At 60.1% G+C, this 27,447-nt stretch overlaps 1 protein-coding gene and 1 long non-coding RNA gene across 4 annotated transcripts; one reads left to right on the top strand and one right to left on the bottom strand.

The window, feature by feature from the left end:
* The first annotated feature begins 1,503 nt into the window (after window positions 1-1,503).
* CELSR2 (cadherin EGF LAG seven-pass G-type receptor 2) lies at window positions 1,504-27,020 on the top strand. Of its 3 annotated transcripts, none has more exons than XM_081487123.1 (34): window positions 1,504-5,143; window positions 9,993-10,640; window positions 12,560-12,782; window positions 13,187-13,302; window positions 13,477-13,565; window positions 13,964-14,121; window positions 14,493-14,656; window positions 14,807-14,932; window positions 15,301-15,467; window positions 15,734-16,021; window positions 16,107-16,281; window positions 16,530-16,671; window positions 16,840-16,960; window positions 17,386-17,569; window positions 17,759-17,860; window positions 18,556-18,650; window positions 18,891-19,100; window positions 19,582-19,765; window positions 19,859-19,987; window positions 20,074-20,254; window positions 20,641-20,808; window positions 20,908-21,034; window positions 21,166-21,366; window positions 21,686-21,860; window positions 22,192-22,304; window positions 22,453-22,532; window positions 22,622-22,748; window positions 22,860-22,982; window positions 23,577-23,704; window positions 23,932-24,020; window positions 24,131-24,325; window positions 24,444-24,614; window positions 24,736-24,970; window positions 25,927-27,020. In XM_081487123.1, the coding sequence occupies exons 1-34, from the start codon at window positions 1,843-1,845 to the stop codon at window positions 26,006-26,008; spliced, it is 8,817 nt and encodes a 2,938-aa protein (XP_081343249.1). In that variant the 5' UTR covers window positions 1,504-1,842; the 3' UTR covers window positions 26,009-27,020. The 3 variants fall into 3 exon arrangements, with proteins under 3 accessions (XP_081343249.1, XP_081343251.1, XP_081343250.1); XM_081487125.1 differs by having other exon boundaries at window positions 25,415-27,020; XM_081487124.1 differs by lacking the exon at window positions 25,927-27,020 and adding an exon at window positions 25,267-25,592.
* On the bottom strand, window positions 9,675-11,754 carry LOC145505359 (uncharacterized). Its single transcript, XR_014052962.1, has 2 exons — window positions 11,553-11,754; window positions 9,675-10,797 (listed from the first exon to the last, which is right to left on the bottom strand). It is a non-coding gene; the product is annotated as an uncharacterized LOC145505359 (long non-coding RNA).
* Window positions 27,021-27,447: the final 427 nt, after the last annotated feature.

The raw sequence follows: 27,447 nt of genomic DNA, 5'->3' as shown, positions 1-27,447 counted from the left end.
CTTCTACTTTATATTTCAGTGAAAAAGGGATTCTACTGTTAAATAAAATTTTGAAGTTATTGAGCTTATTCTATCCCATCATTTTACAAAAGGAAATTGGCACAAGCATTTGACCAAAGTCACACAGCTAGACGGTGGTGGGCTGGACCTCCTCCCCAGGCCAGCCTTCATACCACTGGCCCCAGCCCCTTGCTGCTCACACAGTTGGCCCTGGGCCTCTGGACAGGGTATGAGAGAGGGAAGTCCCTTTGGATCACCCTCCACCTTCCAATGCCTGGCTCTACTTCAAGGTCTGGCTTCCATGCCTGGCCCTCTCCCAGGAGTCCTGGAATCTCCCATGCCCCTTCAAGTGGCAGGTCCAGTCTGAAGCCTGTGAGTGGAGAGGTTCCAGAGCCCTGTGGCCTGGGAAGGATTGTTTACTGTCACAAAGCTGAGGGTGGAAGGAGGAGAGTGGCAGCTGGATGTGGATGGGGAAGTGGGGAGGGGGCAAGAGGTCATCTCTCTGGACAAGAGGCCCTATGGGGCAGTGAAAACCGCTGGTCTAGGACCCAGAAAGCTTGAGTTAAAACTTGGCCCCGCCCCTCTTCAGCCTTATGACCTGTACAAGTTTCACCCTCTCTGGGCTCAGAACCTGCTAGTGTTAGCATGTTTATACCCACTGGCTTTTGCTCTGACATTTCCAGCTTACCTCCCCCTGACAAGCCCGGGTGGCATCCAGGTGGAAGTTGGGGTCATTCTGCACTGCATTCGGCAGCTGGACTCCAAGGAGCAGCCTGAATAGACCACAACTTTGCTGAGGGGTACGAGGGTGGGGGTGGGGGCTCAGGATGGTCACTGTGTGTTCCTGGGGAAGTGGGGTGTCTCTCTGGCACAAGGGGGCGGCTTTATACTATTGAGCAGGGCCATTTTAGCTCAGTCTGACCCAGACCAGTGGAAGGGAAGCAACAAGGACTCTTATCAGCATCCAGCCTTTTGGAGGGGGGTGCGTCAGGGTGGGCACTTATCCTCTGAAAGTCCTTCAAAAGGTTTTGAAAACCTGTAAACATTCTTAGGGTTTGCCACCATTATTATCATTTGCTGTCTGGCTTCTGATTATTAATTCCTTTGTAGACTGTTGTAGGAATCTGGCCCAAGGGCAGGCCTGGCCTGGGATTGGGATGGGGGAATGTCAGTAATGCGCGAATTCTACAGCACTGGTATGGAGGAGGGTGCTAGGTGGGGCCCATCTCCTTCGGTGCGGCTGGCGTCGCCACTTTAAGGCGGTGGCGGCGCGAGCAGGTCTATGGTAATGAGGCGCCGCCGCCGCCGCCGCTCTGCAGAGCTCGCCCGCCCGCCGGGGAGGCGAGGGAGCGTGGGGCTGGGCCCGGGGCCGCGGCGACAGCAGCAGCGGCGGCGGGGACGCGGGGCACGAGCGGCCGGCGCGGGGCCGTCGGAGGCGCCCGGGGCCGGGCCGAGGTCCGGGTGCGCAGCTCCGGGGGAGCAGGTGGGCTATCCCGCGGGGGCGAGGGGCACTCAGAGGATCTCGGGGCGGCAGGGCCAAGGGCGCGCGGGCCCCGCGGGCGCAGGTGGCGAGAGCCGGGTGTATTGGTGGAAGCGCGGCGCCAGCCCGTAGTGGTCTGGGTGACCCGGGCGTGGGCCCGGCTTAGGGATCGGTGGAAGCCGGGGCGCGTGGGAGCGGGCAGCGCCGGGCTCCGGTGAGGCATCACGGAGCAGGCCCCGCGGGGCGCAAAAGTAGCCCCGGGGACTGGCGCCCTGGCCCGGGCATGAGGCGCGGCGGGTTCCGCAAGAGCGGGAGGAGGAGCCGCGGCCGCCGTTGACCCGGCCGGCCGAGAAGAGGGAGAGATGCGGAGCCCGGCGGCCCGCGCCCCACTTCCAACACCGCTGCCGCCGCTGCTGCTACTGCTGCTGCTGCCGCCACTACTGGGAGACCAAGTGGGGCCCTGTCGCTCCCTGGGGCCCGGCGGACGCGGCTCCTCGGGGGCCTGCGCTCCCGTGGGCTGGCTCTGTCCAGCTTCATCCTCGAACCTCTGGCTCTACACCAGCCGCTGCAGGGATGCGGGTACGGAACTGACTGGCCACCTGGTGCCTCACCACGATGGTCTGAGGGTCTGGTGTCCAGAATCCGGGGCCCACATCCCCCTGCCGCCAGCGCCCGAAGGCTGCCCCTGGACCTGTCGTCTTCTGGGCATAGGAGGCCACCTTTCCCCACAGGGCAAGCTTACCCTGCCCCATGAGCACCTGTGCTTAAAGGCCCCACGGCTGAGGTGCCAGTCCTGTAAGCTGGTGCAGGCCCCAGGTTTCAGGGCAGGGGACAGCTTAGCAGAAGAGTCCATGGGTGGACGTCGGAAGAGGAATGTGAATACGGCCCCCCAGTTTCAGCCCCCCAGCTACCAGGCCACAGTGCCCGAGAACCAGCCAGCAGGTACTCCTGTGGCATCTCTGCGGGCCATCGACCCAGATGAAGGCGAGGCAGGTCGACTGGAGTACACTATGGATGCCCTCTTCGATAGCCGCTCCAACCACTTCTTCTCCCTGGACCCGATCACTGGTGCAGTCACCACAGCCGAAGAGCTGGATCGTGAGACCAAGAGCACGCACGTCTTCAGGGTCACGGCGCAGGACCACGGCATGCCCCGACGCAGTGCCCTGGCCACGCTCACCATCTTGGTGACTGACACCAATGATCACGACCCTGTGTTTGAACAGCAGGAGTACAAGGAGAGCCTCAGGGAAAACCTGGAAGTCGGCTATGAGGTGCTTACTGTTAGAGCCACAGATGGTGACGCCCCTCCCAATGCCAATATTCTGTACCGCCTGCTGGAGGGGTCTGGGGGCAGCCCCTCTGAAGTCTTTGAGATTGACCCTCGCTCTGGGGTCATCCGAACCCGAGGCCCCGTGGATCGGGAAGAGGTGGAATCCTACCAGTTGACGGTGGAAGCGAGTGACCAGGGTCGGGACCCTGGTCCACGGACTGCCACAGCTGCCATTTTCCTGTCAGTGGAGGATGATAATGACAATGCCCCCCAGTTTAGTGAGAAGCGCTACGTGGTCCAGGTGCGGGAGGATGTGACCCCAGGAGCCCCAGTCCTTCGGGTCACAGCCTCAGATAGAGACAAGGGCAGCAATGCTCTGGTGCACTACAGCATCATGAGTGGCAACGCTCGGGGACAGTTTTACTTAGATGCCCAGACTGGGGCTCTGGACGTGGTGAGCCCTCTTGACTATGAGACAACCAAGGAATATACCCTACGGGTTCGGGCACAGGATGGTGGCCGCCCCCCTCTCTCCAATGTCTCTGGCTTGGTGACAGTGCAGGTCTTGGATATCAATGACAATGCTCCCATCTTCGTCAGCACTCCCTTCCAGGCTACTGTTCTGGAGAGTGTCCCCTTAGGCTACCTGGTCCTCCATGTCCAGGCCATTGATGCTGATGCGGGTGACAATGCCCGCCTGGAATACCGCCTTGCAGGGGTCGGACACGACTTTCCCTTCACTATCAACAATGGCACAGGCTGGATCTCTGTGGCAGCTGAGCTGGACCGGGAAGAGGTTGATTTCTACAGCTTTGGAGTGGAAGCCCGCGACCATGGCACCCCAGCACTCACTGCCTCAGCCAGTGTCAGCGTGACCATCCTGGACGTCAACGACAACAACCCGACCTTCACCCAACCAGAGTACACGGTGCGGCTCAATGAGGATGCGGCTGTGGGCACCAGTGTGGTGACGGTGTCGGCTGTGGACCGAGATGCCCACAGTGTCATCACCTACCAGATCACCAGCGGCAACACCCGAAACCGCTTCTCCATCACCAGCCAGAGCGGTGGGGGGCTGGTGTCCCTCGCCCTGCCACTGGACTACAAACTTGAGCGGCAGTACGTGCTGGCTGTTACTGCCTCCGATGGCACACGGCAGGACACGGCACAAGTGGTGGTGAACGTCACCGATGCCAATACCCACCGCCCTGTCTTTCAGAGCTCCCACTACACAGTGAATATTAACGAGGACCGGCCAGCAGGCACCACAGTGGTGCTCATCAGCGCCACAGATGAGGACACGGGTGAGAATGCCCGTATCACCTACTTTATGGAGGACAGCATCCCCCAGTTCCGCATTGATGCGGACACAGGGGCTGTCACCACCCAGGCTGAGCTGGACTATGAGGACCAGGTGTCCTACACCCTGGCCATCACTGCCCGGGACAATGGCATTCCCCAGAAGTCCGACACCACCTACCTGGAGATCCTGGTGAACGATGTGAATGACAATGCCCCTCAGTTTCTGCGGGACTCCTACCAGGGCAGTGTCTACGAAGACGTGCCCCCCTTCACCAGTGTCCTGCAGATCTCAGCCACTGATCGTGACTCCGGCCTTAACGGCAGGGTCTTCTACACCTTCCAAGGGGGCGATGATGGAGACGGGGACTTCATCATAGAGTCCACGTCAGGCATTGTGCGAACGCTCCGGAGGCTGGATCGTGAGAACGTGGCCCAGTACGTCTTGCGGGCATATGCAGTGGACAAGGGGATGCCTCCAGCCCGCACGCCCATGGACGTGACAGTCACAGTGTTGGATGTGAATGACAACCCACCTGTTTTTGAGCAGGATGAGTTTGATGTGTTTGTGGAAGAGAACAGCCCCATTGGGCTGGCGGTGGCCCGGGTCACAGCCACTGACCCTGACGAAGGCACCAATGCCCAGATCATGTACCAGATCGTGGAGGGCAACATCCCTGAGGTCTTCCAACTGGACATCTTCTCCGGGGAGCTGACCGCTCTGGTGGACTTGGACTATGAGGACCGGCCTGAATATGTCCTGGTCATCCAGGCCACGTCGGCTCCACTAGTGAGCCGGGCTACAGTGCATGTCCGCCTGCTTGACCGCAATGACAACCCTCCAGTGCTGGGCAACTTTGAGATCCTTTTCAACAACTATGTCACCAACCGATCAAGCAGCTTCCCAGGGGGTGCCATTGGCCGGGTGCCTGCCCACGACCCTGACATCTCAGACAGCCTGACTTACAGCTTCGAGCGGGGGAATGAACTCAGCCTGGTCCTCCTCAATGCGTCCACGGGCGAGCTGAGGCTGAGTCGGGCACTGGACAACAACCGACCTCTGGAGGCTGTCATGAGTGTGCTGGTGTCAGGTAAGGAAGGGCCCAGGTGATACTGGGGTGAGGTGGGCCTTTGGGGAGGGCCTGGGCAGCCTTCTGGGGAGGAACTGCTGACCCATCTCTCTACCTGGGACTGGCCCAGCGGTTGAGGGGTGCAAAGCAGCTGGGGACAAAGCCCGAGGAATCCTGGCAGCTGTGTGGGCCCTGCCTACCATCCCAGGCTGGGCAGGGCTGCTTCGGTCTGCTTCCCCCTGCCTACCAGCCTGTGACGTGGTGGGGGAAGTGTCATGAGGCTGTCTTCTCCGTGGCTGCTGAGGATTATGGAAAAAGGCTCTGGGGTCCAAGAGAGCTGGGGAGGGATGGAGGGGATTGTGGCCCGGAGCAGTGAGCCACCCCTTCATGCCCGCCTGCTGCCCGCCCACCGGCGCGTCCCTGTGATCTCACACAGCCTCTGACAGAGCCAAGGCTGTGGGGGCACAGGGTTGCCCCCGCGGGGTCAGGACCCTGTGGTCGGGCCCCTTCTGGCTCCCGGCTGAGCCACAGACCAGCTGAGGGGGACTTTGTCTAGGACATTCTTTTCCCTCCAGGCAGAAAGAGCCTGGCCTGGCTACCCTCTTCAGAGCTCCCACAGGAAGTGAGGCCGGAGCTCATTGTCTCTTTCCAAACAGACCCCACTGTCAGAGGTGGTGGTTCGGGGTCCAGCTTGGGGGAGGGGCTGCAGCAGAGCCAGGGGCAGGCCATGGCCCTCCTAGGCCCCCTGCCTCCTCGCGGCCTGGCTGTTCTTAGACGCCAGGGCTTCCCCATGGCCTGTGAGAGCCTGGGCTCAGGGGATGGGCTGTGGGGACCACGATGAGCCAGGATGCTAGTGGCCTCTGAGGGCAGAGCCCCCGGATCCAGTGGCAAGAGAACAGAATCCTGGGGCGTGGGAGCCTGGCCGGGACCCAGGCCGGGCATTCCAGCTGCTTGGCCAAGCGCTCAGCCTGCAGACTCCTGGACAGAAGGGCTGGGGGAGGAGAGTTGGGGGGGGGGGGGACGACATTCTGTCCCTTCTGTCGGGAGCAGGGAGTGGACAACAGCGGCAGCAAGGAGGGCGCCGGCCCCAGGTTGCCGCCCTTCCCTGAGCCTGGGAACAGCTGGGACCCTTGTGAGGACTAACTGTTAGCTGTGCCTGGGGATGGGTGGGTCAAGGTACTCTCACTCGGACACATCAGAGAGGGGAGAAAGAGCCGCCTAGCGAGCCTCACTTCCAGCCCAAGGAGTCCGGGCCAGGAGAGGAGTGAGTCGTGCAAGACACAGGGCATGGCTTCAGCCCCCTCCCCATTCATAGTCCTTTCGGGACAGATCAGCTTCCCTCTCCAATCCTCAGGTGGCCATTGGAGCCAGGGCACGTGAGATTTTAGAGGTCATGGACAGGCTCCGTGCCTCTGGAAGCTCCAGTTCCTCTCTAGGGGGAGGAGGTGGGGGCTGGAGCTCCACTATCTCGAGTCCTTCTCTGTGCTGGGAGGCAGTGGAGAGAGCTGGAGGGGAAGGGCCTCTTCCTCCTGCCTCCCCCAGTCCACCCTAGGGGACCGAGGGATGTGGGCAGACGAGGCCCCACCCAGCCTTCGTGCTCCTACCCATGCAGAGCCCCAGACCTCAGCTCCCCTAGAACAGAGGGGGAGGCCTTGGCTGGCCCTCCAGCCCAGCCCCACCCTTTCCCCTAGGCCCTGACCCTTGGAGGCAGTCACCACGGCAACTCCAAAGTTCGGGGAGGCTGGGGAGTGGGGGATCGACTCCTACTGCCCTTTGTTTTCCCTCTCTTGTTCTTTGTCTCTTCTTTCTTTCCCGTGTCTGCCCTTGGGGGCCCTTCTGCACTGTCTCCTCCATGGTCCTCTCCCCATCTCCTGTGTGACTCTCTCCTCCTTTCCCACTTTCTCCACTGCTGGCTCTTTTTCTGGGCCTTTGTCTTCCCCTATTTGGTCTCTGTGTTTTTGCCTCTCTGATTTCCCCATCTCTTGTTTCCTGGGACTTCAGCTGCCCCAGCATGGGCCAGGTGGCTCTCCTGCGGCCTGAATTCTCCTAACTCTGCCTCTTCTGAACTCTGCTTGGACACACAGGAGTGCCCATCCATGGCCTGGTCATTCCTTAGACCCCTCCAGGCCTACAACTCCCACTAGTGCATCTGCCAGGGGAAGGGAGGCTTGGCATCTAATTCTGCCCCAGTCTGAGACTTGGCACTTTTCCAGGTGTGGCAGGCGAGGGTCTTGTCACAGAGGGTGTTTCCTGGGGTCAGGGCCCATCCCCACCCTCTTCTGCCCAGGAGGATGGCTCAGGCTATGCACCCCCCACCCTGGTTCCACCGTTGCCTTTGCACCTGAAGGGTGACCCAGGTCAAAGCAGGAGAAAGGAACAAAGAGGAAGGAGAGAGCGGTCTGTTGACTACTGGGATAGGGACAATAGCAGAGGGGGCAGGTGGCCACAGATGGTGGGCCAGATGGGAAGCAACAGACACACTGGGTGAGGGGTGCAGGCAGAGCCTGGGCCGGCAGAGGGGCAACGCAGGGAGGAGTGCATGTTCCCAGGGCTGATGGTGGAGAGGTTTCTCTTGCCTGCTCCACCCCTCCCTGGTCTGTTAGGAGGACTCTGTGTGGACCCTGGGCTCCTTCCTGCCCAGAGGGACTCTCACACCAAGGAATCACTGGGCACCAGGTACACAAGGGCCCTGGGCTGGCTCCAGAACTAAGTGCAGGGGGCTCTGAAAGAGGGAGGAAAGTAGAGCCTGAGGTCATAAATCTGGGCAGGCTCCCTGGAAAAGGTGAGTTTAGGGCTGGCTAGAAAATTAGGAGGAGTGTGGGCTGGTGTCTGGATAGTCCAGGTAGGAGGGAACAGCTTGTTCAGCAGCAGTCAAGAAAAGGAGGAGCAGAGGTGAGTGATCACAACAGGCTTGCTGGTGAGAGCAGGTGGGCCTCACATTCTCAAGCAGTGAGGTTGGAGGGCAGGTGGGCAGGGGGCCGAGGACACGGCTGAGATGGGTGTCTGGCTTCAGCCTTCCTAGCTGCCGGCGCGGTCAGCCACCTCAAGGTGCTATGACATAGAAGCAGAAGCATCTATTCCCAGATCCCTTTCCTACACCCGTGAGTGTGCGCGTGTGTGCTTAGTCGCTAATTGTGTCCAAATCTTTGCGACCCTATGGACTGTAGCCTGCCAGGTTCCTCTGTCCATGGGATTCTCCAGGCAAGAATACTGGAGTGGGTTGGCATGCTCTTCTCCAGAGGATCTTCCCAACCCAGGGATCAAACCCGCATTTTGTGCATTACAGGTGGATTCTTTACCAACTGAGCCACTATGGAAGTCCTTGCCTACCTCTGTCCCACCTGAGAAATACTAACTCCCACCCCATTCCTGCTAGGATGTCCTTTTAAATAACTACTTGGGCCTCCCTGCTGTGTTTTAAAGACCATCTCTTCATTATGGAGATCAAATAGATTCTCATGAACATATGACTGAATACTTACTATGCATACATAGAACATTGTAGTAAATAAACAATAAGAATATCGCTTATAGCCCAACCAAGCCATTTCCTTTGCTGCTTGGCCTCCAGCTTTCATTTTGAGCTGAATAAAATCCATTGCCATGTATTTGTGCATTCAGGTGTGCCCGGTATTTCTGGGTTTAGTGTGTGTGGGTGGGGTGAGACACCAGAGTGTTAGTATTTAGCTGTTTATAAGTGAGTGTGTGGCCCCGGGGTGTGGCAGGCACTGGGTTTAATGCCATGAGCCAAGTGGGTGATGAGTAGCTGGAGGTCTAGGCCCAAAGGAGAGGTCAGCTCAGTGGGGCTTTGTCTGGGGCTCAGGGTGGAGAGCTGTCCAGTCCTTGCCATCTGTGGCCCCCAGAACCCCACAACATCAGGGCAGTGGGTGGTGCTGCCACTGGTAGGGTGGCTCAGCTGGATTTCCTGGGGTAGGGCCCCCCAGGCTACCCTCAGCAACTCAGAGAGTTGGGCGGGAAGAATGCTTTGTGTGGGGCGTTGCCATGGGGATAGCGGGCCTGCGCCCAAGCAGCCATGGGGCTTAGTGAGAGGGGGACTGGGTGGCCCACTGACCCAGTTCACCCTCCATTCTCTACTGCAGTGGGGGAGGGGGAACACAACCAGGGTCAGGGTTGTAGTAGTGTTGAGATATAAAGGCTGAGGGCGCAGGAGGATTATATTTGTGGGTCTCTCATGGTGCTCTGGGCCCTCTAGGGAGGTAAGAAAAAGGCAAAATAAGATTCTTGTGCAGGGAAGCACTTGGTCTGGTATTGATATAAGGGAGCATACCCGTCCGTGGCTTGGGGCAGGGAAAGATGCACAAACATTAAAAGATGTGTCCATGCTTTCCAATGGGCTTCCCTGGTGGCTCAGACCATCAAGAATCCACCTGCAATGCAGGAGACCTGGGTTCGATCCCTGGGTGGGCAAGATCCCTTGGAGAAGAGAACGGCAATCCACTCCAGTATTCTTGCCTAGGAAATCCCGTGGATAGGGGAGCTTGGTGGGCTACAGTCTATGGGGGTGCAAAGAGTTGACAGGAGCCAGCAACTAACACACACACATGCTTTACAACAGAGGGTTTCTGGAAAGTATGCAAAGAGAACTTCTGGAAATCAATCCCCCCGAGTGCTGCTGGGGGCTGAGCCCTCCTGGAGTGACTCTCCCTCAGGTGAGGTACACATTGTCCTAAGGGTTCCGTTATGCCAGTTAGAAAAGAAGAGCCTTTCTTGGCAACTAGGCAGTGCAGGAGTGTGCAAGCAGGGTTCTAGCCCGCACTCATGCCCTCCTCTGGGTGCTCCTACCCGGAGCCAGATGTATGGCTTGGGACCCCTGCCCTCCCTGGGTGCTGACCGTCTGGCCTCCCCACAGATGGCGTGCACAGCGTGACCGCTCAGTGCTCCCTGCGCGTCACCATCATCACCGACGAGATGCTCACGCACAGCATCACGCTGCGCCTGGAAGACATGTCGCCCGAACGCTTCCTGTCACCCCTACTGGGTCTCTTCATCCAGGCTGTGGCCGCCACGCTGGCCACACCCCCAGACCACGTGGTGATCTTCAACGTGCAGCGGGACACCGATGCCCCCAGCAGCCACATCCTCAACGTGAGCCTGTCGGTGGGCCAGCCGCCGGGGCCTGGGGGCGGGCCACCCTTCCTGCCCTCCGAGGACCTGCAGGAGCGCCTCTATCTCAACCGCAGCCTGCTCACGGCCATCTCGGCACAGCGCGTACTGCCCTTCGATGACAATATCTGCCTCCGTGAGCCCTGCGAGAACTACATGCGCTGCGTGTCCGTGCTGCGCTTTGACTCCTCCGCGCCCTTCATCGCCTCCTCCTCCGTGCTCTTCCGGCCCATCCACCCGGTGGGGGGACTGCGCTGCCGCTGCCCGCCGGGCTTCACCGGCGACTACTGCGAGACCGAGGTGGACCTCTGCTACTCACGGCCCTGCGGCCCCCACGGACGCTGCCGCAGCCGCGAGGGCGGCTACACCTGCCTCTGCCGAGACGGCTACACCGGTGAGCCCTCGCGGAGGGAGGGGAAGGCCTGAGGGCGGCCCTAGGGGGGTTAAGGCTGCAGCACAATCAAGCTAAGAACCGAGTAACCTCCTTCTCCAGAGGGAATGTACAGGGTACACTGGGCATTCACAAGTCCCACTTGCTCTTTCACAATCACCTGTTGAGGAAGAAAGAGGGGAGCCTTGTTTCTCTGTCTCCAACCCACCTCCACCCCCAGATGGTGTAGCTGAGGTCAGCGCTGGCACTGGAGCCAGTCTGCTGGCATTTGTATCCCAGCTTTGACAAGAGCAGCTGGGTGACCTTGGGCAAGTTACTTAACCTCTCTGTGTGGTAGAATTTTTAAATGGGTGATGAATCTACTCCCATGACAAGGTGGTTGTGAGGATTAATTGAATTTAATACGGGTAAGAGAGCTGGCCTGTGGGAAGTGCTGGCTGTGATTTAAGGAAATACTGAATGAGATCAGGTGACTTGCCCCAGGTCTCACCTGGATTAGAGGTGAGGCTGGGCCTAGTACATGCACTCTCCCAACTGATGAGTGAGTTACTTTTCATAGCCGCAGCAGGTGCTTTTCTCCCCAGGTACTGAGGGGAAGGCACAGAAGAGCTCGGGAAACTGGTGGGGTTCAGGTGTGGGGATAGAGATTTTCAGATCATCACACCTGTGTGATGTGGAGCTCCACCCTTGCTCAGGTGTGTAAAGCAGGGCCTGACCAAGAGGCCTGTTGGCCTGTTTCCAGGGGTTTTTACACATCTTGTCCCCAGACTCTCCCTGGGATCTCACTGCCTCTGCTTCGTGCTCTGGACCCCTTCCTGCAGGCTCCTGCTTTCCCTTAGGACATCCCCTGCTCTCCATGCCTTTCCTTCCCAGGGGCCTTAGGCCTTGCTCCCTCTCCCCCAGAGCCATGCCCACCCGCTTCACCAGCTGTGGTAGGTCAGCCTCGCTGCCTCCCCTGCTGCATCTTCCTGCCCAGAACTTGCCAGACTTGACTCCTCTCAGCTGCTGCTGTGGGTAGGGGGGGAGCAGAGGGGTGGGCTTGGGGGAGGGGAGGGAAGTCTTTGTCCAAGAGGATGGGGTAGGGGGGTGCTTAGAGTAGGCGAACAACAGTTTCCATGGAAACTAGAGCTAGTCACTAGGCACTGGAGCTGAGAACCTATCTCTAGAATCTGGGAATGGGGAGGGAGAGAAAAGGGTGGATTTTTCCATCTGATGTTGGAATTTTCAGCTCCTCCGTTGAATCCTGGTCTGCTCCCAGGGCTCAGATCCCTACTGTCTCAGCATCTCTCAAGTGCACAGAGGTCCTCAGTCTGAACACCAGGGCTCAGGGTGGGAGTTCCTTGCCCCGTTTCTGGAGAGTCCCCAGCTTCCCGCCCACACCATCCCATAACTCTGACAAATCCAAGTGGAAACCTGGTCTCATCCCCAGGGAGGGAAGCTGATCTTGGTGCCTGTGAGGGACAAAAGCACCAGTGTGGGGTGGGGGTTGGCACTGGCCTTTGTGCTGTCCTGCAGGCCCTCTCATCCACAGGCATGTCCCCTGATGGGGCTAGAACACCCCCATGCTTGCTGGCTAGCCCTCATACCAAAGGCCACTAGGACTCGGACCTTGTGATCAGGGACCTCACAGGCCTATGCTCTTAAGGCCCAAATAGGGGCATGGGAGGGACTGGGAGCCTCCGGGAACTTGCAGGACAGCGGTATATAAGACTCTGGTGAGGATGGACCAGTGCGCCAAGCAGGGCATCAGAGGAGCCAGGGTTTCACAGAGCTCAGAGAGATGAGCACATGAGAGGAGGTGGAGATGCTGGAGGGATTCGGAGTGTCATAGGAGTCACGGGAGACCACAGAGGGATCACTGGGTGCAAAGGAGTCCCAGTTTCCCAGGCACCTGGTGCTCACCTGCCTGACTTCTTGTCCAGGTGAGCACTGCGAAGTGAGTGCCCGCTCAGGCCGCTGCACCCCAGGTGTCTGCAAGAATGGGGGCACCTGTGTCAACCTGCTGGTGGGTGGCTTCAAGTGCGACTGCCCATCCGGAGACTTCGAGAAGCCCTTCTGCCAGGTGACCACGCGCAGCTTCCCTGCCCGCTCCTTCATCACCTTCCGGGGCCTGCGCCAGCGCTTCCACTTCACCCTGGCCCTCTCGTGAGTGCCTGGGCACTTGAAATAGGGGCCAGGGACAGCCTGGGGGGCCTCCTGTTCTGTGGACGAGGTGGGAAGTTAGGCAGTGATGCTGTGCGGTGGGGCAGGGGGGGTTGTCGGCAGAGCCAGGTCTGTACTTGGAGTTGCCCTGTACCCTCGGCTGGCAGGCCCTGTACCCTTGGCTGGCAGGCCCCTTACCCACCAGGGCCACCTACACTCCTCCCAACCCATCTTCAGTTGTGCCACCAGTCCTGGTTTGCTCATCTTCCATGCTCTAGCCATGTGGCCCACAGCCTCTGCCCAGTAGTCAGCCCTTGGGAGATTTCTGAGTAGGATCAGGGCTGGTTACGTGGCTGGGGTGCTGGCATCCAGGTGGGTGCCCCATTCCCTCCCCCACTCCCACTCAGGTTTGCCACCAAGGAGCGTGACGGGCTACTACTGTACAACGGGCGCTTCAATGAGAAGCATGACTTTGTGGCCCTCGAAGTGATCCAGGAGCAGGTCCAGCTCACCTTCTCTGCAGGTGATCCTGCGGCCCCACGTCCTCGCCCGTCTCCCCAAGTCCCTGTGTCTCTCCGCCCTTGACCCCGAGTCACACACTCTCCCAGCCAAACCTGGGCGCAGCCCAACCGTGAGTGCCCTGTCCCCATTCCCAGCCCTCACCTGGTGTCCCAGCTCACCTGGGTCCTTTCCCCAGGGGAGTCGACCACCACCGTGTCCCCGTTCGTGCCCGGAGGGGTCAGTGACGGCCAGTGGCACACGGTGCAGCTGAAGTACTACAATAAGGTGGGTGTGGGAGGGGTCATGAAGGGAGAGAGCTCTGTCCTGGGCTCAGATGCTCTCCCAGACCTGAGTGGCACTGCCTTGCTGGGGGCGGGTCGTGGTACGTCTGGCTGGACGGGGAGGAAGGGAGGCGTGGAACTTGCTGCCTCGCTGGGCATTCCCATCCTGCTGGGTGGTGCAGACACTTCCTATTCCGCTAGGTACAAACACAAGTGAACATCGAGGAAGGTAAATGGTCATGTGAGCACACATCTGTGTGCGTGTGTACATGTGTATACCACATGTGTATGCGTGTGTAGCAGTATACAAAGGGAGTGTGTATGTGCTGGTGTTTTCCTGCCTGCTGGCCCATGAGTGGCCCTGGCCCACTCTTTCCCCTCTCTGCCCTTCCCTGTCCACAGCCACTCTTGGGTCAGACGGGGCTCCCGCAGGGCCCATCCGAGCAGAAGGTGGCTGTGGTGACCGTGGATGGCTGTGACACAGGGGTAGCCCTACGCTTTGGAGCTATGCTGGGCAACTACTCCTGCGCTGCCCAGGGCACTCAGGGTGGCAGCAAGAAGTAAGGAGGGGAGAGGGCTGGGGATGCAGCGAGGTGTGGGGCTACACAGGGAGGAAGGGTTGTAAGGGGGGACTTTGGGGGCCCTGAAATGGGAACCAATTCCTTTCACCTGGCTTCCCTTTGCCCCTGCTCAGCCCTCTGCACGGGGGCTGGGCGGGGGGCAGAGCCAGCAAGTCTGGGGGTTCGAGCTAGCCTTGGGCAGCCGTCTGATGAGAGCAGCTCCAGGGTGGGGCTCCCCTTCCCCTGGCTGCTCGGCAGGGCCCCTAGGACCCCTGGCCTGGTGGCCAGGCTCAAGGAGAAGGAAGAGCTGGAAGCACCCCACTTGCCCTTACGTCTTGGCCGTTTCCCCGCCCCCCCACCCTGCCTGCTAGGTCTCTGGACCTGACAGGGCCCTTGCTGCTGGGCGGGGTGCCTGACCTGCCTGAGAGCTTCCCTGTCCGCACCCGGCACTTCGTGGGCTGCATGAGGAACCTGCAGGTGGACAGCCGCCACGTTGACATGGCTGACTTCATTGCCAACAACGGCACCATGCCTGGTATGGGAGCCGGGGTCAGGCTGAATGCAGAGAGGAGGGATGTGCCTGGTGTGGGGGCCCCTGGAGGTGGGGGGCTCAAAGCTCCCTCTAGCCACTGCCACAGGTTTTCTGTTGGGAGCCTCTGCCTGAGCACCCTTCTCTCCATTCTAGGGTGCCCTGCCAAGAAGAACGTGTGTGACAGCAACACTTGCCACAACGGGGGCACTTGTGTGAACCAGTGGGACGCGTTCAGCTGTGAATGCCCTCTGGGCTTCGGGGGCAAGAGCTGTGCCCAAGGTAGCTATGGGGGCAGCTGTCAGAGGTTAGGGCCTGGGAACTGTCAGCAGTGCTGGGAACCCCAGCAGGGTCAGGCCAGGCCCTGGGCAGGGCTCAGCTGAGCTTGGCTGTGGGTGGAAAAGCATGTCTGGGCAGCGCCCTGAGAGGGTTAGCACGGGAGACAAAGAGCCCAGTCAGAGGCAGGCCTGGGCACAGAGTGGGGTGGACCCGGAGCAGGTAGATGCTCTGGAGGGCGGGGCAGCTGGGGAGCCTGGGCACTAGGAGGGGCAGTACCCTGCCTCCCACAGAGCTGCCCCCACTGAACATCATACCCCCTGGGGCACTCAGCCACTCTGCCCCTCAGAGTCTGCCTCTATCTGCCTCCCCAGAGATGGCCAACCCACAGCGCTTCCTGGGCAGCAGCCTGCTGGCCTGGCATGGCCTCTCACTGCCCATCTCCCAGCCCTGGCACCTCAGCCTCATGTTCCGCACACGCCAGGCCAACGGCGTCCTGCTCCAAGCTGTCACCAGGGGGCGCAGCACCATCACTCTGCAGGTGATGCAGGGAGGGTTGGGGCAGGCGGGCCCTGGCACAGGTTATTGGTCAGAGCTGGCTGGGCGGGGTCTTTCCTGGGAGAGAAAAGGCAGCTGGGTTCCTTTGGTGGATCACTGCTGCCATCTCTTGGGCCCACAGGAAATAATGCCTTTTCCTCTCTGGCCTCAGCTGGGCAGCAGGATGGGTTTGGTGGCTCAGGAAGGACAGTGGGCTAGAAGATGAGCTGATTGAGGCAGTCTGCTGACCCTCTTTTCTTCTGGTGCCAGCTTCGGGAGGGCCACGTGGTGCTGAGCGTGGAGGGCACGGGGCTCCAGGCCTCGTCTCTCCAGCTGGAGCCCGGCCGGGCCAATGATGGCGACTGGCACCATGCACAGCTGGCGCTGGGAGCCAGTGGAGGCCCTGGCCATGCCATCCTGTCCTTTGACTATGGGCAGCAGCGGGCAGAGGGCAACCTGGGCCCCCGGCTGCATGGGCTACACCTGAGCAACATTACCGTTGGGGGTGTTCCAGGACCGGCCAGTGGTGTGGCCCGAGGCTTCCGGGGCTGTTTGCAGGTAAGCCTCCTGCACTGCCTTCTCACCTCCGATACTGGGAAGCCCATTCCACAAAGGACCAATACCACTACTTTCTCCCTCCCAGGGTGTTCGGGTCAGCGAGACGACCGAGGGCGTCAGCAGTCTGGATCCCAGCCATGGGGAGAGCATCAACGTGGAGCCAGGCTGCAGCCTGCCAGACCCCTGTGACTCGAACCCATGTCCTGCCAACAGCTACTGCAGTGATGACTGGGACAGCTATTCCTGCAGCTGTGATCCAGGTAGGCCAGGGGTCCAGGGAAATGGGACAGGTCAGCAGGTGTGGGGTGGAGGCAGGGCCTCACTCTGGCTTTGCCATGTGACCTGGGACTAGTCACCTCACCCCTCCGAGCCTATCATCCTGCACTGCAGAGCCACAGCCAGCTGGTATAGCTGCTCAGAATAGAAGGAGGTGAATGAAGGCAGGTTTGAAGAAAATGCCAGGGGAAGGTGGGGACTGAGCCTCTCTTGTCCTTCTGGTTGGCCCCAGGTTACTATGGTGACAACTGCACTAACGTGTGTGACCTGAACCCATGTGAGCATCAGTCCGTGTGTACCCGAAAGCCCAGTGCTCTCCATGGCTATACCTGCGAGTGTCCCCCCAGTTACCTTGGGCCATACTGTGAGACCAGGTATGTGGATCTGCGCAGGCAGCAGCAGGCCTCAGGGGCCACTGCCAAAGTCCACTGTGTCCCTCAGAGCTCTGAGAGCCTGGCTGGGCCACGGCTGGAGTCAGAAGGGCCACACATGGCTACAGGGTGGCTGAAGGAGCTCATTCCTCCCTGGTCCCTTCTCCGCAGGATTGACCAACCTTGTCCCCGAGGCTGGTGGGGACACCCCACATGCGGCCCGTGCAACTGCGATGTCAGCAAAGGCTTCGATCCGGACTGCAACAAGACAAGCGGCGAGTGCCACTGCAAGGTGACTGCCCCGACCCAGGCCTCTACAGAGGCTGCCTCGGCCGCTGTTCTGTACCTCCTGTGCCCTTGGGGGGTAGGCGGTGGAAGAATCGTCCCGACAGAGCGCTGAGGGCTACGTGCCTTTGATCCACTGGGGTGGGCCAGTGGTTATTTGTCCTTGTGTGTCTTGGGGTGGGGAGGGGGCCAGGACCTATACTTAATCAGTGAGCTCTGGGCCAGCTGTACTGGTTGTTTGCAGCCCATTCTAATTGATTGGTGTCTTACTGGTGGGTTAAACTCTGAATCGTGACCAGTTAATAAATACTTTGAATGTACTGTTCTTGGGGGTCAGGGAGCCTCTCTCCAGAGGGGCCACAGTGAGAGGATCTGTGAGCACCCAGGGAAGAGAGCCTGAGCCAGCGACCCCGGGTCCCTTCTCCCTCTCAGGAGAACCACTACCGGCCTCCCGGCAGCCCCGCCTGCCTCCTATGTGACTGCTACCCCACGGGCTCTCTGTCCCGAGTCTGTGACCCTGAGGAGGGCCAGTGTCCATGCAAGCCGGGCGTCATTGGGCGCCAGTGTGATCGCTGTGACAACCCTTTTGCTGAGGTCACCACCAATGGCTGTGAAGGTAGGGCTCTCAAGATGGGTGGGTGGCCCTCCCTGCTGTGTGCCAGGCCCTAGTGTCCCGGGGAGGCCAGGAGCAGACCTAGGGTTGCTCCCTAGGTTGCTCCCCTGAGGCTGCCTTGGGAGGGCTGGGGAGCCCGGCCATCGCTGTAGGGGGACAACTGCTCCTGAGTGATGGTGCACTTCCTTGCAGTGAATTACGACAGCTGCCCGAGGGCCATCGAGGCTGGGATCTGGTGGCCCCGTACCCGCTTTGGGCTGCCTGCCGCTGCCCCCTGTCCCAAAGGCTCCTTCGGTAGGTGCTGGAGGCCCGGAACATGAAACAGAGGACTTGGCCTTTATCAGTAGAGTGAGGGTGGGGAGCCCCTGGCTGCAGATCCTGCGACCCCAACTTCTGGCCTCCAGGTCTAGGGGATTCCATGTCCCATGCTTCCTTGGCTCACTGCTCCCCTGCTCCCAAGTTTGCCTAGATGAAAGGTGTCTGCATTTTGGACTCGTAACAAAAGTGCTGAAAACCTGCAGCATGCCTGGCACCGGGCTGGGTACTAGAGGTTCAAAGATGAGTCACACAGGTTGCTATTCTCAACTCACCACCTCGTACTGGAGTTATACTACTAGAGAGGTGGCCTGGGGAGCAGGGGACATGGGGTGCTGTCCCAGGGGAGCTGCAGGATGCAGGCTGGTGCTGGCCCTTGGATTGACCATGAGCAGAGATCAGAAACAGAGAGTGTGGCAGAAGGTTCAAGGTGGTGGCCGGAGTAGGGCAGCCGAGTCCGGGGGCTCAGGGAGGCCATATACCCTGCACTCCTGTAGCCCTCCTATGGGTTGATCTTGCAGAGATTTTGGCTGTGGTGTTCCACACACGCTGGGGTACTGGACAGCAGGGCCCTTGTCTGCTAGTCTCCTGTCTCTGGTCCATGGGGGCAGGCCCCCGGCAGAACTCAGCGAGGTCCCTCCCTGAGGCCTGCCCTCCTGGCTGCCTTCCCCCAGGGACTGCTGTGCGCCACTGTGATGAGCACAGAGGGTGGCTTCCCCCAAACCTCTTCAACTGCACGTCGGTCACCTTCTCAGAGCTGAAGGGCTTTGTAAGTGAACCTTCTCCTCTCCATCTCCTTGCCCCTCACCCCGTCTTCACCCAGGATGACTTGCCCGCCTCTGCAGTTTTGAGAAAGGGGACTCCAACTCCAGCTTCTTCCTCCGGGGCCCCCTGCCCAGAGGCTGGCTCTCTCCTTCCCGAGTCCTTTTACTCTGGAGTTCCAGTTCTGCCCTCTGGGAACCTCGCTGTCCCCTTCCTGTGCTGACCACCCTGCCTGTCTTGGTCCCAGGCTGAGCGGCTGCAGAGAAACGAGTCAGGCCTGGACTCGGGGCGCTCCCAGCGACTGGCCCTGCTTCTGCGCAATGCTACCCAACACACGGCTGGCTACTTTGGCAGTGATGTCAAGGTGGCCTACCAGCTGGCCACACGGCTGCTGGCCCACGAGAGTGCCCAGCGAGGCTTTGGGCTGTCCGCCACACAGGATGTGCATTTCACCGAGGTGGGGCTCAGAGTGGGCAGGGAAGGCGGGGTGGGAGGAGGTCATGGTGAGCGAGCTGACTCCTGGTAACCTCAGGGCGGAGTGGGGGGCACTCCCCTTCCTGCTTTTAGGGAGCTCCCAGCCGGCATGAGACCTCCATGAGACCCCCTGAGCCATGGCCCAGCACATGGGTCATTTAGAGCACCTCTTCCCGACCCTTCTCAAAGCAGGGTATGCATGGAGAATGATGTTTGTACGAGGACCCAGTCTGACCGGGCTCACCAGAGGAGGGTCCCTGCCCACTGGGCCAGGACAGGGAGGAACTCGCATCAGATAATCCGTGTGGGCATAGGCACAGGCCCTGGGAAGCTCTTAGAGACAGAGGAGGAAGGATTAGTGGGTGGAGCATGGTGGGGGGTGAGCCAGGGCTGGTCTATGATAGGCTGGTGGGGACAAGGAGTGAGGCTGTGGGCACAGCCTGCTGTGACTGTGCCCACCCTAGAATCTGCTGCGCGTGGGCAGCGCCCTCCTGGATGCGGCCAACCAGCGGCACTGGGAGCTGATCCAGCAGACAGAGGGTGGCACTGCCTGGCTGCTGCAGCACTATGAGGCCTATGCCAGCGCTCTGGCCCAGAACATGCGACACACCTACCTGAGCCCCTTCACCATCGTCACGCCCAACATTGGTGAGGCTGCCGCTGGGCTGGAGAGGGTGTGTGCAGGGCCGTGCTGGGGGCCTGCCCCCCTCACCTTGGCTCTGACCTGTACCCTCTCCCTAGTCATCTCTGTCGTTCGCTTGGACAAGGGGAACTTCGCTGGGGCCAAGCTGCCCCGCTATGAGGCACTGCGCGGGGAGCGGCCCCCAGACCTGGAGACAACGGTCATTCTGCCCGAGTCTGTCTTCAGAGGTCAGTGGGGGCCGAGGGGTGGGTCAGTGGGCCAGGCTGGGGTGTCTGTGAAGGACCCAGCTGAGTAGACAGTGTCCCCATCCCAGAAACGCCCCCTGTGGTCAGACCCGCGGGCCCTGGAGAGCCCCAGGAGCCGGAGGAGCTGGCTCGGCGGCAGCGGCGGCACCCGGAGCTGAGCCAGGGCGAGGCTGTGGCCAGCGTCATCATCTACCGCACCCTGGCCGGGCTGCTGCCCCATAACTACGACCCAGACAAGCGCAGCCTGAGGTGAGCGGCCAGGGAGACAAGGAGTGGGTGAGGGTGCCAGTCAGTGGGTGAGCCACAGAGAGGGACCGGGGGTTGGCGGCATCTCAGAGTGATAAGAAGGGTCCTCCAGTCACACAGGGCTTCCCAGGTGGCGCTAGTGGTAAAGAACCCACCTGCTAATATAAGAGACATAAGAGATGTGGGTTTGATCCCTGGGTTGAGAAGATCCCCTGGAGGAGGGCATGGCAACCCATTCCAGTAGTCTTGCCTGGAGAATTCCATGGACAGAGGAGCCTGGCAGGCTACTGTCTATAGGGTCGTACAGAGTCGGGCATGACTAAAGCGACTTAGTATGCGTGCGTGCCACTCATGCGAATACTGTGGTGACTGTGTGCCTGCCTGCCCAGAGTTCCCAAACGCCCCGTCATCAACACACCCGTGGTGAGCATCAGCGTCCACGATGACGAGGAGCTCCTGCCCCGTGCTTTGGACAAGCCAGTCACGGTGCAGTTCCGGCTGCTGGAGACCGAGGAGCGCACCAAACCCATCTGTGTCTTCTGGAACCACTCGATCCTGTGAGCCTGCACTGCCCTGTGCCCCAGGGCTGTGGGCAGAGCCCCCAGGCCCCAGTGCACCCCACCCTCCTGTCTCCTGACCCTGCCTCCCTCACACAGGGTCAGTGGCACTGGTGGCTGGTCAGCCCGAGGCTGCGAAGTCGTCTTCCGCAACGAGAGCCACGTCAGCTGCCAGTGCAACCACATGACGAGCTTCGCCGTGCTCATGGACGTGTCTCGGCGTGAGGTGCGAGGTTGGGCCCACAGGGGTGGGGGTGGGCAGCCGCAGGGCTGGGGGCGGGAGCCCAGGGCTCTGCACTGGGTGCTCAGACCCTGCCCTTCCTAATCCCCCTGGCTCTCTGCCACCCACCCCTGCAGAATGGGGAGATCCTGCCACTGAAGACGCTGACATACGTGGCCCTCGGAGTCACCCTGGCCGCCCTCCTGCTCACTTTCCTCTTCCTTGCTGTCCTGCGCGCCCTGCGTTCCAACCAGCATGGCATCCGACGGAACCTGACGGCTGCCCTGGGCCTGGCTCAGCTGGTCTTCCTCCTGGGAATCAACCAGGCTGACCTCCCTGTAAGATGTTCCTCCTCATCAGAAACCTTCCCTGGTGTCCCCCGCTCTCATGACCCCATGTCAGTCCTCCCCAGCGTTCCCCTCAATCCCTGCTTCTGCTGCCACGAGGGGTAAAGAGCCAGCCTGGGGCCTAGCCCATGGCTTCCGCCGCTCCGGCTCCCCCTGGTTCCCCAGCACACCCTAGAGATAGCTTCCTATGGCCCAGACTCCCCCCGGGAGCAGCGTCCGGCACCCAGGCTCTCCTCTCCAGTCTGGTGAGAGCAGAGCCCACGTCCTGGGTGTGGCCTGGGCACTGACCGGGCGCGGCCTGGGCCCTCAGTTTGCCTGCACAGTCATTGCCATCCTGCTGCACTTCCTGTACCTCTGCACCTTCTCCTGGGCTCTGTTGGAGGCCTTGCACCTGTACCGGGCACTCACCGAGGTGCGCGACGTCAACGCCGGCCCCATGCGATTCTACTACATGCTGGGCTGGGGCGTGCCCGCCTTCATCACAGGTACCCCCCACCCCCAGCCCGGGTCTTGAGGGTCTACATCCCTAGGGCCTCAGTGCACCTTTATGCCACCTTCTCCCACGTACATCCCAGTCCTGGAGGCCCCACATCCCTATGCCCTGGGCCAAGTTCTCCACAAGCGTCCCTCTGGTTTAACTCGGTGCCTGGGAGCCCCAGCCAGGGAGAGGGTCCCCTAGGCTGGAGAGGATGGCATGGACAGAGGGTGGACAGAACCCTTCCTCCCCTGCACCTGGCCCTTGGAGCCCACTTGACCTCTTGACTGATTCCCAAGTCCCTTGACCACCCCTCCCCGCTGCTGTCACCACACTCCCAGGTCTAGCAGTGGGCCTGGACCCAGAGGGCTATGGGAACCCCGACTTCTGCTGGCTCTCCATCTACGACACACTCATATGGAGTTTCACCGGCCCCGTGGCCTTTGCAGTCTCCGTAAGTGCTAGAGAGTGCCTGGGGGTGGGGCAGAGCAGACTAAGAGTGACCTCTGGCTCCCCTTTAGGAATAGCGGAGGCCTCCTGAGGGGTGGGATGGAAGCTGTCTGTGTCCTGACGACCCCTCACACCCCCTCCTCCCCTGCCAGATGAGCGTCTTCCTGTACATCCTGGCGGCCCGGGCCTCCTGTGCTGCCCAGCGGCAGGGCTTTGAGAAGAAAGGCCCCGTGTGAGTATGGGGTGGGGATACCTGGGCAGTGGACGGGCACCGGTGTGGGAGGCCTCGCAGCCAGACTCACAGCCCACCCCTGTCCCCAGCTCGGGCCTGCGGCCCTCCTTCGCTGTCCTGCTGCTGCTGAGTGCCACGTGGCTGCTGGCACTGCTGTCCGTCAACAGTGACACCCTCCTCTTCCACTACCTCTTCGCTGCTTCCAATTGTGTCCAGGTGCCGGCCCGGCCCATGCCCTGTGGGAGGCCGCTGGAGTTGTATGTGGGGGGAAGCTTGACTAGGAGGTACCTTAGTCAGCACTTACAGTTGCTGCTTCTTACCTGTCAGGGCCCCTTCATCTTCCTCTCCTATGTGGTGCTTAGCAAGGAGGTCCGGAAAGCACTCAAGTTTGCCTGCAGCCGCAAGCCCAGCCCTGACCCTGCTCTGACCACCAAGTCCACCCTGACCTCGGTGAGGGAGCCAGGGGTCCGGGAGGTGGAGGGGTCGTGGGGAGTATGAGGCAGGGGAGAGGCAGGAGGCCCAAGGAGCCCATTCTCTGTGCTTTGTCCCACTTTTTCTCCATCCTTACATCCTTTCCTGAAAGGAGGAAGGGGTGGTGAGATGGTGTGTGTGGCCTGGGAAGAAGGGGCATGCTTGGGGGTGGGGGAGGGGGGTGCTGAGTTGAGAGAAATGGGAGTGGAGCATAGGAGAAAGTGGCCAAGACAGGTAATCAATCATAAATGCCCCACACCTGAGAGTCCCTTGTGTGTCTTGGTAAATCTGTGGAGTTACCCGGATGCTCTCAGGAGAGCCATCTTTTGCTAATGAGCCCTTAGACAGCCAAGTCCAGGGTATTTGGGGTACACAGAACTGGCACAGCTACAGTAGAGCTACAATCACTACTAGGCCCTGAAATGGGGGGCAGCAGACACGTAGTGCCTCTCTCTTCAGTCCTTGGTACATGGTGGGTAGAATTTAGGGCAAGCTCCCTCAGCCCTTCCACTTCCCAGCCTGGGCCACCCCGTCCCACTCCCCAACGTACTGACCTATCTGTTCCCTATTTAGTCCTACAACTGCCCCAGCCCCTACGGGGATGGAAGGCTGTACCAGCCCTATGGAGACTCAGCCGGCTCCCTGCACAGTGCCAGCCGCTCGGGCAAGAGTCAGCCCAGCTATATCCCCTTCTTGCTGAGGTGAGATCTGGCAAGGAGGGGTGGGGGGTGGTGGGCTGGGGAGAGAGGAAGGGCACCAGGCCTGTTAGACCCAGGCCAGGTGGCTAGGAGTGGCTGACACGGTGGCAGCTTGAACCTAGAAGTGGTGAGGGACATGGGACAAGAACAGGAAAACCCAGGACAGACAAGAGAATGGGACACAGGGTGAGGAGCCAGGTTGATGCCTCCAGTGTGTCTTGTCTTCTCAGGGAGGAGTCCACACTGAACCCTAGTCAAGGGCCCCCTGGCCTGGGGGACCCCAGTGGCCTGTTCCTGGAAGGTCAAACCCAGCAGCATGGTGAGGACGGAACCTCCTGATGGCCAGTGGCGGGTGGAGGCCCAGCCACCCAGCTTTTACTGGGTGGGTGGTGGTGGATGGGCTGTCCGTGATCTCTCTCCACCTGCTAGATCCAGACACAGACTCCGACAGTGACCTGTCCCTGGAGGATGACCAGAGCGGCTCCTATGCATCTACCCACTCATCAGACAGCGAGGAGGAGGAAGAGGAAGAGGAGAGGGAGGCAGCCTTCCCTGGAGAACCAGGCTGGGACAGCCTGCTGGGGCCTGGGGCCGAGAGACTGCCCCTGCACAGTACCCCCAAGGGTGGGCCAGTGTAGGGCTGTGGACTCTGGGGACAGTGGGAGGGCAGAGGGGCTGGGATTCCTGGGAGGTGAGACTAGGGTGCCTTCTCTGTGCCTTATCTACTTCTTCTGTCCACCAGATGGGGGCCTGGGGCCCGGGAAGGTCCCCTGGCCAGGAGACTTTGGGACCACAGCAAAGGAAGGTGGTGGCAACGGGGCCTCTGAGGAGCGGCCACGGGAGAATGGAGATGCCCTGACTTGGGAAGGGTCCCTGGGCCCCCTTCCAGGCCCTTCTGCCCAGCCTCACAAAGGTGAGTGGGGTATGCACAGCTGCATGCTCCCCATCAACAGCCCCCCACCTCACACCAGCCGCTGGTCAGTGGGCATGCTCCTTCCACCTGCCCCTCATGGTGCCCACCCTCTGGCCCACAGGTATCCTCAAGAAGAAGTTTCTGCCCACCATCAGTGAGAAGAGCAGCCTCCTCCGGCTACCCCCCGAGCAAGGCACCACGTCTTCCCGGGGCTCCTCAGCCAGTGAGGGCAGCCGGGGTGGGCCCCCTCCCCGCCCTCCCCCCCGGCAGAGCCTCCAGGAGCAGCTGAATGGGGTCATGCCCATAGCCATGAGCATCAAGGCGGGCACGGTGGATGAGGACTCATCAGGCTCCGAGTGAGTGTGGCGGGGTGGGCGGATCAGGGTGCAGCCCCGCAGAGGCCCTGCCTCCAGACCTCCCCCAGGCCACCCTGGTTGGCAGCAGACTGTGGTCCGGGGCCCTTCAGGCCACGTGCCCACAGACATGGTGCCCCGCGGGGTCGGCCCAGCCCAACATCGGGTAGAGTTGGGGAGGGCAGGGCGCTGGGGTTGCTTTTCTGTTTCCTTCTTTGGGGAAAGCTTCTCCCTGTCTCCTCTGCTCTGACTAACCCTCTGTCTGCCTTGTCTGTCACTTTGCTTTCCTGCCTCTCCAGATTTCTCTTCTTTAACTTCCTGCATTAACCCTGGGCCGTGGTTCCTACACCCTGAGGCTCCCTTACCTTCCCCAGCTGCACTCATGCCCCTACTCCTGTCTTGTGCTTTATCCTGACCCTGCTCCCCCGCCTGCCTGCCTGCCTGCAGCAGCGACGAAACATCCATCTGAGGAGCCTGGGCCTTGCCGGGAGGGGCACCCACCCCACCCCAGGCCATCTAGTGCCAACTCCCTTCCCCATCATCCCCCTCACTGCACTTTGGACCCCTGGGGCCAACATCTCCAAGACAAAGTTTTTCAGAAAAGAGAAAAAAAAAAAAAAAGAAATTTAAAAAAGGATCTCCACTCTTCATGACTTCAGGGATTAATTTTTTTTACACGCTGGAAACTGACTCCCCTTTCCCTCCCCTAAGAGGCTAGGATCGCCCCCCCCACCCCCAGGATGCTCTCCCAGCCTCTCCTCAGTTTCCCATCTGCTGTGCCTCTGGGAGGAGAGGGACTCTTGGGGGGCCTGCCCCTCGTCTGCCATCACCAAAAGGAAAGGACGAAGCCACACGCACCCAGGGCATCGTGCCCTGTGGGCTGCACCGGGTGGGCCTCAGCGCGGCAAGGGTGGCAGGACGGAGGGCGCTCCTCACCCTGCCCGTGCTGCCACCTCCAGGAACTGCAAAAGCCCTGTCCGGAGAGGTGGCAGAAGGACTCGGCGCCCCCGGACCCCCAAATGCTGCATGAACACGTTCTGAGGGGAACCCGTGCCCCTGGGTGGCGGCCGGGCCACCCCCGCCCCTCTCCTTTTCCTGGACTCCGGCCGCGCGCTGCAGCCCGGGTGTTTGCTCAGTTCGCTGACCCAAAAGTGCTTCATTTTCCTGCCTGCCCCGTGCTGGGGAAGGCCAGTCACGTGTTAAGTTGCGCTTCTTTGCTATTGTGTGGGTGGGACAGGGTGGAGGAAGACTGACGGGAGTCGGGTTGCCCCTGCCGTCTCCAGCCCAGGTCTGGAGTCCAGGATCCCGTGTCCGCTCTCCCTCCTCCGGGACCAGACAAACCCCACTGACCTGCTGTGGCCTCTGAGACATGTTCTATTTTTATCTCCTCCTTGGAATTGGCTCTCTTCTTCAAAAGACCAAGTCCTGTTCCTTTTTCTCCCCCTCACCACCCAGCTCCCTGTGAAGAGAGAGTTAATATATATTTTTTATTTATTTGCTTGTTGTGTTGGGATGGGTCCAGTCCCAGGGGGTCTGACATGGCCATCACAGGTTGGGTGTGTACCCAGCAGCACTGGCAAGGGGGCCTAAGGCCCTTGCCCTTGCTCCAGGCTGCCATCTCCCCACCTCTCCTCTTCCTCCTTGGTTTTGCCAGCTGCTATTCATTGGAGTCACCATTTACACTAAACATGTATTCCAGACTTGTCACCGACTTTTCTCTGGAGCAGGTGGCTAGAAAAAGAGGCTCTGAGTAGAGAAAAATATTCCTTATTTCTCATTTGTAAGGCTGGTCTCTGGCTTTTCTGCCATGGATTCTCCCCCCTGGCCTCTCCCCTTGGCAATCCTGCAAAAGGTTAAAAACTTAACTGGTTTTTACTACTGATGACTTGACTTAAAAAAATACAAAGATGCTGGATGCTAACTTGATACTAACCATCTGATTGTACAGTTTGATTGTTACTGTAAATATGGTAGCATTTTGTGTTTTGTTTTTTCATTTCTCCATACTACTGAATAAACTAGTTCTGTGCGGGCTGAGCACCGTCACTGTGTCCTCCTGTGTGTGGCCCTGTCCTTCCAGAGGGGTTGGCCTGGTCTCTGGAAAACAAAAGCAGTCAGGGCCCGAGGAGGGCACAGGTCAGGGGACTCAGATATCCTCTATCGACACTTGCAGCAGTGACCCCCGAGTAGCCTCATCAGTACTGAGCCCATGTCCTGGCATTTCCAAGGAAGATGTGATTGATAGCAGGGAAAGTATGCTTTCACCAGGACAGCAGGGACTTGTATAGATGGAGAGGCTGCACAGAGCAGGCAGGATTCCAGCTGAGTCCTGTTCTGGGAGCAGAATTCAGGAGGTAGGGAGGGCTGAGTTGGCTGGTGAGAATTGAAAGGTGCTCACTGACTAGGTACTTCCTGACTTCGCTCTGCTGGGCCATCTTGTGTTTCTCCGCATCGGAAATAAAGCAACTATTCATACTCTA

This window comes from Giraffa tippelskirchi, chromosome 5 (assembly GCF_054371585.1).
Source record: "Giraffa tippelskirchi isolate mGirTip1 chromosome 5, T2T-mGirTip1v1.2.pri, whole genome shotgun sequence".
Lineage (NCBI taxonomy): Eukaryota > Metazoa > Chordata > Mammalia > Artiodactyla > Giraffidae > Giraffa > Giraffa tippelskirchi.
The sequence above is the reverse complement of the archived record's forward strand: the minus strand, read 5'-3'. Positions and strand labels throughout refer to the sequence as shown.